Source organism: Ipomoea nil, unplaced genomic scaffold (assembly GCF_001879475.1).
Source record: "Ipomoea nil cultivar Tokyo-kokei standard unplaced genomic scaffold, Asagao_1.1 scaffold3100, whole genome shotgun sequence".
Classification (NCBI taxonomy): Eukaryota; Viridiplantae; Streptophyta; class Magnoliopsida; order Solanales; family Convolvulaceae; genus Ipomoea; species Ipomoea nil.
This window is the reverse complement of record NW_017619528.1, coordinates 672,170-682,973: the sequence shown is the minus strand read 5'-3', so window position 1 is coordinate 682,973 and position 10,804 is coordinate 672,170. Positions and strand designations below refer to the sequence as shown.

At 35.3% G+C, this 10,804-nt stretch overlaps 1 protein-coding gene across 1 annotated transcript; it reads right to left on the bottom strand.

The window, feature by feature from the left end:
* Window positions 1–5,767: 5,767 nt before the first annotated feature.
* On the bottom strand, window positions 5,768–7,006 carry LOC109166471. Its single transcript, XM_019315423.1, has 3 exons — window positions 6,738–7,006; window positions 6,489–6,661; window positions 5,768–5,856 (listed from the first exon to the last, which is right to left on the bottom strand). The coding sequence occupies exons 1-3, from the start codon at window positions 7,004–7,006 to the stop codon at window positions 5,768–5,770; spliced, it is 531 nt and encodes a 176-aa protein (XP_019170968.1).
* Between the last annotated feature and the right edge of the window lie 3,798 nt (window positions 7,007–10,804).

The following is a 10,804-nucleotide window of genomic DNA, read 5'->3' as shown; positions in this document are numbered from 1 at the left end:
TCCCAAACATTGTGTCTTTCAAATTGTTGTAATTCCTCTTGCATGGCTTCCATCCAGAATTCATCTTTTAGGGCTTGCGTGATGTTTTGGGTTCAATTTTCGAGGTGTAGCAGTAGTCATAGTCTCCTTCTTCCATTTTTTGATAGTCTCGTTTCTTTCCTCTAGTCCTGATTCCTTCATTTAGTCCTCCTATGATGTTCTCTATTGGATGATTTTTCTGTACCCTGGTTTCATCAGTGGTGTGGATTTCTTCTTTTTCTTCAAGGTCTACAGCTTCTTTTTCTAATGTTTCCGGTTCTGATTTCTGGATGTGTGGTGTTGGAACTGCTGTTTCAACACCAGTTATCTCTTCATCATTTTTTAGGAGATCTTCTGTTGTGTCATTGACCACAACATTGATAGACTCCATGACAGTGTTTGTCCTAAGGTTATATACTCGGTATGCCCGGCTGTTTGAGGAGTACCATAGGAAGATTCCTTCATCTCTTTTGATATCAAACTTTCCAATGGTTCTCTATCTTTTAGAATATAACATTTGCTTCCAAACACATGTGTGTGTTTTAAATTCGGTGTTCTTCCTTTCCCAGATTTGATATGGTGTCATGTTGATTTCTTTTCGAATGAATACTAGGTTTATCATAGTAGCATGCTGTGTTAACTGCTTCTGCCCAGAATCTTGATGGAAGTCTTTTGTGATTTAAGAGGACTCTTGCCATTTCTTGGATGGTTCGATTCTTTCGTTCAACTACCCCATTTTGTTGTGGTGTTTTTGGTGCGGAGAACTCATGATGATTCCATTTTCTGTGCAGTATTCTTTGAATTTTGTATTCTCGAACTCTCTTCCATAATCACTTCTTAGGCGAATAATTTTTCCTATTTTCCCTCTTTTTCATTTTGAATTTTGATAATGAGGGTTTTGAATGTTGCAAATGCTTCAGATTTTTCTCTAAGGAAGTTTACCCATGTGAATCTTGAGTAGTCATCAACTGTTACATAGACATATCTTTTTCCCCCTATGCTTTCTGTCTGAGTTGGTCCAAACAGGTCCATGTGTAGTAGTTCTAGAATTCTAGAAGTATATATTCCTGAGGTCTTTTTATGGGCTGTTCGGGTTATTTGTTTTCAAGGCATGCATCACATTTTTTGTTATCATCTATGTTAAGTGTTGGAACTCCTCGATAGGCTCCCTTCTTTAAACCCTTTTTCATGTCATGAAAGTTTATGTGACCCATTCGTTGGTGCCATAGCTGTGTTTGATTGACGTTGTCTGTAGGCAAGATAGATCACCATCCCATGTGTAGCATTTATTTGTGGATTTTCTTCCGATCATAACACATTCATGATTATGATTGAGAACATTGCAACTATCTTTTGTGAATTCCACTTTAAGTTCATCTTCACATAGTTGACTTATACTAATCAGGTTTGCTTTTAACCCTTGTACTAGGAAGACTTTTGACAGTTTTGGCAGTCCATGTACACTCAGGATTCCATTTGCAACAATTTTTCCTTTTCTCCATCCCAAAGGTAACATATCCTTCATCTTTATAGTGTATGTTCTCTAAATTCTCGGGATTTCCAGTCATATGTCTGGAACATCCACTGTCAAAATACCATATATCTTGCTCTTTGTTTGTTTTGGAAGTGTATGCAACATTTTGGTCTTTCTTACCCAGATTTTCTTGCTGTTATTTCTGTTGTGTGGTGGCCATGCCCTGCTGTTTTGTCTGTAGTAATGGTCGTTTGTCTTTTGTAGCAATGTGCTTTGATGTGTCCTAGTTTGTGACAATAGTAGCACCTTATTCTTCTTCGATGTCGGAAGTGCTGTTGCGACACTTCCTGTATTTCAGGTTGGTTATTCTCATTGGTGTCCGTGCTTGGAGTCTCGGGTCTTTCGGTAAGCTCCTTAACTTCTTGTAGCAGTTTTGTTTCTCTGTTCTTGAGGTCAAGGAGTTCGTTCTGGGCTTCTTTGTATTGTTTTCTCTATTCGTTCTTTTCATTCTTTAAATAGTGATTATCTTCCATGAGTTCCAGATTTTTCTTGATGATTTGCTCCCATTTGGCATTTAGTTGAGTGTATGCCTCTAGTAACTCTTGCATGTCATCACTATTGTTGTCTTCATGATAGCAGTGAATGCTACGAAGTTCGTGTTGTTATCATCTTCTTCACTATCTGAGTCATCGCTCAGAGTGTTTATATATGTTTTATTTTTCCTTTTCAAGTATGTAGCACATTCTGATTGAATGTATCCAAAGCCTTTGCATTCATAGCATTGTATTCCTTCAGTAATTGCATTATCTCTTTTCCTTGGATTGGATGGTTTCTGATTTGTAGAATTTACTTGGTTGTTTGAGAAACTTTTATTCCTGGATTTGTTGAACTTCTTGAGAACTCGGTTAAAGTTCTTTGTTAGTAGTGCAATTGACTGTTCCATGGTTTCTGAATCAGTTTCTGAGTTCTCTTCTTGTTTGGATTGTAATGCTATTCCTTTACCATTGTTTTTTCTGACCTTGTAGCATCTCCAGTTCATAGGTTTGAAGATTTCCTATTAAGTCACTTAGTCTGTATGTTTCAGATCTTTATGTTCTTGAATAGCGGTGACCTTCATTTGGAATCTTCCGGGTAGTGAGCGTAGAACCTTTTTGACGACCCTATGTTCGAGTATAGGTTCGCCTAGGTTGAATGCATCTCCGGATATACTTAAGACTCTGGCACTGATTGGGTGATGCTTTTTCCTCTTTTTCAGGTTTTCAAATTCGGTTTGTATCATCTGAAGCTTAGATTGTCTTACAGTTGTGTTTCCCTCATGATGATCGCACAATATACTCCACGCAATTTTGGCTATGCGTGTTGATGCAATTAGTTTAAAAGTATCTTCGCTTACTGCTCCATATATTGCATTCATAGCCTTTGAGTTGAAATCATATTCAGTTTCTCTTCTTCGCTCCAATTAGTTCTAGGTTTTGCATTCCCTTTATCATCAACTGGAGTTTTCCATTCGTTTTCTATTGCATTCCAGACGCCTTCTCCTTGTGCTAGAATGTATATCTGCATTCGAGCTTTCCAGTAGGAGAAGTTTGTGCCAAGTAGAGCCGGGGTCTATTGTTTGAAAGACCTTCTCTGGGAACTCCATTTGGATCTGCTGGTAACTTGAGCAGACCGCTCTGATACCAATTGAAATTAATATAGACGTTTGAATTCGGAGACGTTGAAACAGACGTTGTGACACAAATATTTATAACGCAGTTTCAGGCAAGCAGCCCTAATCTGCGAGGCACTTCTCAATTGAGAATTTGCCTAAATCCACTAAAAGCTTAATATTAAAGTACACTTTGTTTAGGGAACGGGGATTACACAATATGATTTCCTATCAAGCTATTGAGACCTAAACACTTGAACTACTTTTCAAGGGGATTCGGGTATCTCTCTCAATTACTCTCGTGCTCACAATTAGGTGCTGAAAGCGTATCTTGATGAGTTGTGGAGCGGCTCCTTTTATAGGTCAAGAGATGAGGTATTGGGGGATTGGGATTGCCGATCCTCTTTGATTAGGAATATAAATCTTAAGACACGTTTGATTAAGGATTCCTTGTTTGACTAGAATTTGACAATATGTCTTATGTCAACAAGATGTGTTGAAACTCCAAAACTTGGAATCCTGTGGAAAGGAAAGCAGCTGGACTGGATTGTACAAACTCGTGGCATCCATTAGACTAGGCGACGCAATGTCACCTTATCTTTTTGTTCTTTGCATTAAAAGGTTATGTCACATGATCAAAGTTGAAGTTGCTGCCAAAAGATGGAAAGCTGTAAAACTATCCAGGTATGGCTTGGAACTCTCCCATCTTTTATTTGCTTATGTGATATGGTTTTAACTACAGAGGCTATTGAGGAGCAAATCGGAGTTATTAAATCTTGTATTGAGAAATTTGAAGCTATATCTGGGCAGCGGGCCAGTCTCCAAAAATCACAAATTTTATTCTCTAGGAATGTTAATCGTGAGACTGTTGATAGAATTACTCAGGCTGCTAGAATTGGAAGGGTTGACAACTTAGGATGCTATTTGGGTGTTCCTTCCCTACATGGACATATCACTAACTCTTTGTTCACTCCCCTCATGGAAACAGTGGAGAGTAGATTGGAAGGTGGAAAGGGAAGCATCTTACGCTAGCTGGGAGGAGAGTTCTTGCTCAGAGTGTCTTAAACACAATCTCGTACTATGCTATGCAAACCATGTTCCTTACTAAAGGAGTTTGCAACAGTAATGCAACCTAGAAGTCATGGTGGGCTTGGAATTCGTATACTAAAGGACATGAACTTGGCGTTTCTAGCCAAGATGGGGTGGTGTCTGTTAGAAGGGCATAATCAACTCTGGGCTAGAACGATTACTTCAAAATACATGCAGGATAAGAACATTAAACTAGGAGTGGCTTGGAAGCATGAAGCATCCAACATATGGATGGGGATTTGCGCGACTGCACTAGTTCTTAAACAAGGAGTCAAGAAAATTGTAAGATCAGGTTGTGCTACTCTTTTTTGGCACGATAGATGGCTTGGGGATAATGGTGAGACAATACATAAAGAGGTGTTGGAAGGAGCCCAAAGTGAAATTGCTCAAACTGTGGCTAGCTACTGGATTCCGAGAGAAGGTTGGGATTGGCGCAAACTGGAAAGGAAAGTCTCAGATGATATGAAACAAAAATTGGAAAGCTATAACTTGGATAATCACGAGCCAAAAAAGATGGAATCTATTGGACCGAGCACTACTACAAAAAAAGATATCCACTACACCCATAAAATGCTTTCCGCTACACCTGTACAGGTGTAGCGAAATCCAGTGTCGCTGAAAGCACTGGATTTCCGCTACACCCGTAGAAGGTGTAGCGGAAAGCTTTTTTAATTTTTTTAATATAGACTTTCCGCGGCACCCTTTAGTCTTAGGGTGCCGCGAAAAGTATTATATTATTTTTTTAATAATTGATTTCCGCGGCACCCGCGCAAGGTGACGCGGAAACAATTTTATTTTTTTTATATATTACTTTCCGCTACACCCTTTACGGAGAGGGTGTAGCGGAAATTTAATTTTTTTTTTAATTTTATCCCAATTTTGATTATTACCCATTATTTGCTCAAAACCGGTACAGAATTTATTTTCAAATTCATCCAAAAAAATACAAAATTAATTACAAAAAATTAAACTATCTATTCACAATGATTTTCAAACCAACTCTAATAAATATGAACATAAACATAACTATATATATACTCCACAATTAATAATCAACACAATAAAACACTACAATATACTTATCAACACATTTAAAATTGAAATCAAGATATACATGCAATTGTTTAACGTAACAAAACATAAACATAAGTTAATAATAATAAAGATACTGTTTAAACGAAATAAAGTTACACGCACTCTTTACTAAAGTAATGTGCCACAACTCACGAACTTCATCTATTTCATTAATAGAGTAGGGTGCATCTTCAAATACCTGCAAAAATATTTTAATTAATCAAATTAGTTAACATGCATGTTAATTGATAAATATTAATTTAAATATACACATTGTTGTATTTAAATTACTTACCTCAACTAGACAATTAAGCTTGGAATGCTTAGTAACAATCTCGTACGTACATGTATCGCATTACATAATATCCATATTCAGAACCTCCAGGTTGTTGTGGACACTACAAAATAGATATATATATTCATATTAAGATCATATCAAAATAAATAAAAATAAAGGTTAAATTTCATATTAAAACTTTAACTTTAACTTCATACTCTGCATTCTTTCCAATGAATCGTTCTAGTGCTTCGTGCAGGAACAGATCGAAATGACCTATATTAATAATAAACATTTATATCAATTTATAAATTTATAAATAACATAATAACATTTAATATACATATATTGATTTTTTACTTGCATATTCACATAAATTTTGACTTCAAGGTCGCGTTGCACACTTTTCAAAGGATCAAACACATACACCGTTTTTTAGGGTGTGCTAATCACGATAAGTATCCAATGATTACTACATGTACAAAGCATATATATATATATATATATATATATATATATATATATATATATATATATATATATATATATATATATATATTTATATTCAAATTCTAATATCAAACCATTCAAATAAAGTTATTAAGTTATATAAATTAATAAAGTAAAAGAATTAACTCCAGTTGTGGGCTCACTAGCCACATTGTGCCCAACAGAAACACTAGGAAACATGCTATGATTAGAGTTTAAAATTGAAATGGGCCCAACCAACACTAACATTGTTAACAAACCCACTCTCAGCAATATTAATTCCTATAACACTACTAACATTATGGGAAGACAAGAAAGGTCCAGTAACAGCATCCGAATTAATCCCACTAGATGCAACAGGCCAAGAACCCAAAATGGAATTAATTGGAATAAATTAGCTAGTAAAGTAAAAGACTTACTTTGGTGATATGGTGCCAATATGAATTGCTGATCCTTGTGTTCGTCCATGACATGAATTAGATATGATGTAACGGCATTAGAATTTAAGTTAATCATATCGGCAGAAATTTGTGTTGGACACGCAAACCCAATTGATGTCACTCCATGCTGCTTACAGAACTTATTCAAAAACCTAAAAAACAAATAAGAAATTTTAATAAACTTTAAAAAACAAATGTATATAAAACACATGAACAATTTAAAATTACATCATAAACACTTGTATAATTGAGACATCGAGCCAATTCATTGTCAACAAATCCTGTATATCCTCAATCATCACATAAATACCATTCACATGTGCATGATGGAAGATTGTCAAATCTATATCGAAATCAATGCACTCTTTCTCAACAGGGAGTGATGACAACGCTTTGACAAGCCCCTTGCAGTGTGTCCCCAAAAGCAAATAGACATTTTCACCAACAATTGGGGGTCTTTTAGCAGTAGCAGATTGCTCAACACTTTGATCCTTCATTTCCTTATTTTGTCTTTTGTGAGCTTATTTTGACATTTTCCTACCAATAATAGACAATAATTGAAAGAATGCATTCAGAGAGAAAATATAGCACTAATTGCCAATCATCACAACAGACAAAGCACAACATTTGAATATAGCAAAATTGTTTATAAAACAAATAGAAGTTTCACAACTAGAATGCATACCTCATCTAAAACAACTAAATGAGTAGGCCATTGTGCGTTAGTCCAAAGTACATCTCCCAAAGTCTTATACTGCGATGTTTGCACGGGGATATTATATCCGTCTGCACCATCACTCACATCATCGACCATCACTTTGACATGGTTGGGTAAAAGTGTCTCATTTTGCACTATTGTTATCTCATTTGTACTTGGGTAAACCGTACCCTTTGCAACTAAAATTGGCTTACCATCAAGACCACATAGGTAGAGGTTACACTTTTTCCGGCTCTCTCTCTCTCTCTCTCTCTCTCTCTCTCTATATATATATATATATATATATATATATATATATATATATATATATATATATATATATATATATATATATATATATATATATATATATAAATATATGTTAGGTTTAAATTTACAAGAAAATAACATTTTGATTATAAAATCATTTTTAATATTACCTCAATTGTGGTTACTGGATATACATCAACTGAATGACAGCTGCTTCGGGCCGGAGGTTGATCACAAGGCGCATACGCACTTTGAGGAGTGCCAATTGAAACTCCTTGTGGAAATTGGTGTGTGGCTGACATGTTTTTCATCAATATATTGAGTTGTTGAGTGAGCATTTCAATCTTGGGTTGCACCTCCAACAATGTGTTTTGCCTGACCTTTTCCATTATCTGTTGGACATCATCAGTAGAGTATGAACTTTGAGTGGCCCGTTTTTGCTCTGGTTTACCAAATACTTGTCGGATGGTAGAGTATGAACCAACTCCTCTTACCGAACCCGAACCCCGTTTATCCTCTGGTTTACCAAGAGCTACAGACAATATGTCATGATGTCTGTTCGGTTGAAATGTCCCTTGACTAATCTCATCACATTTTTCTATCTGTTCCAATCAATTAGATAAAGACAAGTGTCAGTATTTTTATGAATATTATATATTCGTATAACAATTTTTTAAAAATAATACTTACAATTTTTCCAAACACCTCCTGTGTTTTCTCATTCGGAATGTAATAACTTCCATTTGCTGACTTCTTAGTTCTTGCCCGTAACCAGTCAAAACTACGATCATTGGACAATAATGACGAGCTAATAGAAGCACAAGAAGATTGTGAAGATAGAGGGTCTGATATCCTCCACTCTGATTGTTTGCCCGCATATCCCGCAGAACCTAAGAAGTGTGGATGCACATTACATTCCTGCCTTTGCTTTGCCTTCATACTTTTCTCCTATAATTCCAATCATATGTTAATATTAATAAAACAATTGTACTAAAAAACTTGAACTACTTATAATAAAATGAAATAAACATACCTTGAACGCACTACAAGAAAAATGCACATAGACAACGGTTAATAACCGTTGTCGTAGGGGTAAAACTTCTGTTGTTGAAGCCGGTGTTGTTGTAGGTCACGCGCATAGACAACGGTTTTTAACCGTTGTCTTTTCTAGAAACGACAACGGTTTTTCAACCGTTGTCTATTAAGTGTTGTTGAAACCAGTGTTGTTAAAAGTCACGCACATAGACAACGGTTTTAAACCGTTGTCATTTCTAGAAACGACAACGGTTTTCTAACCGTTGTCTATTAAGTGTTGTTGAAACCGGTGTTGTTAAAAGTCACGCACATAGACAACGGTTAAAAACCGTTGTCTTTTCTTGAAACGACAACGGTTTTCGAACCGTTGTCTATTAGGTGTTGTTGAAACCGGTGTTGTTAAAAGTCATGCACATAGACAACGGTTAAAAACCGTTGTCTTTTCTTGAGACGACAACGGTTTTCGAACCGTTGTCTATTAAGTGTTGTTGAAACCGGTGTTGTTAAAAGTCATACACATAGACAACGGTTTTTAACCGTTGTCTTTTTTAGAAACGACAACGGTTTTCGAACCGTTGTCTATTCAATGTTGTTGAAACCGGTGTTGTTAAAAGTCATACACATAGACAACGGTTTTTAACCGTTGTCTTTTCTTGTAAAGACAACGGTTTTCGAACCGTTGTCTATTAAGTGTTGTTGAAACCGGTGTTGTTAAAAGTCACACACATAGACAACGGTTATAAACCGTTGTCATTTCTATCAACGACAACGGTTTTTGACCCGTTGTCTATTCAATGTTTTTGAAACCGGTGTTGTTAAAAGTGATGCACATAGACAACGGTTTTGTAACTGTTGTCTTTTCTTTAAAAGACAACAGTTATAAACTGTTGTCTATTGTGTGTTGTTGAAATCGCTGTTGTTAAAAGTCACGCAGATAAACTGTTGTCTTTTGTAGAAAAGACAACAGTTTCAAATTGTTGTCTATTGTAAAATAGACAACGATTTTTAACCGTTGTCTCAACGGTTTTTAACCTGCTTAAATTTTAATCATATACCAAAAAACAATTTATCCATTCACCATGGCCAACTGTAGTTACATAATTTTGCACAAGCTAAGGTTCAAAATAACAAGTGTAAATACTTCCATGACCAATTCTCATCGAATCAAATATCATCCAAGTCATAATAATACAAAAAAACAATTCGACGAAGTCATCATAATACTACAACAAACAATTCCACGAAGTCTAAAAGATCACAACGTTCTAATGATCAAATCATACCTACTGTATATAACTTGATATAATATCGGCCCATTCAGAACGCACCAGATCAATAACCGCTTTGTCATATTCAACTTGTTGGAACTACATGTAAAAAGTGAGTAAATAAATTAGTAATTGCAATGAAATTCGAAATAAGTTAGGAGTAATTTTCAAGAACCAATATACGGTAATAGAGTTTTAGCAGTTCTAAAGGCAAGAGCTTTTGTATTTTCTCTAATCTCTCCACTTTAAAACTTTGTGAATAAAATGATCAAATTAAAAACTAAAAAGCATTCATTCAATAGACATCAACAATAAATGGAGTACTCAAAATTATACTGGCAACAAGAATCTCAAATGCATCATATTTCCACTTTGAAACATTGAAATCAAAATAATTTTAAACACGAATTAGAAATTGAATTATTACCAGTGCTTGAACAGAATCTTTATCATCAATGTCCGGCATGTTCTCAATTAAAGTCTTCAGGTAAGCCATGACATAGAAACCGCATTGGTTACTATCGGCTGACGAGGAGCCTACAAATGTTAAATAAGATTTGCATGTGCATTACAATTTAACATATACAAACACTTATATCTAATTAGTTACAATATTAAATTACCTTGACAATTTCCCAAGCAGTTTTACTTCGTCCTTTCTTTCCATTCCCAGAGGCCGCATGAACCATTTTAAATAGCCCTTCAAATATATTGTTGATTATTCAGATTATGTGATAATCATACTGATATAAATCGAAAGAAATAACAAAAAAAAACTTACATTTCTACAACATGTTTCCAATCATCATCGCGCGAATGCGATGACTAAGAGGGTCCACAAATAAACAATATCCTTACTGACGTTGATAACTGTCAGAAATCCAATGGAAACTATACAGAAACACAAAATTATATTACATCAATAGAAAATAATATGCAATGGAAAGTATAATTGTAATCATTCTTACCCTACATTACATGCACCAAAAGTGATGCACTACTTGGATTGTCAATTAGTCTGTCTG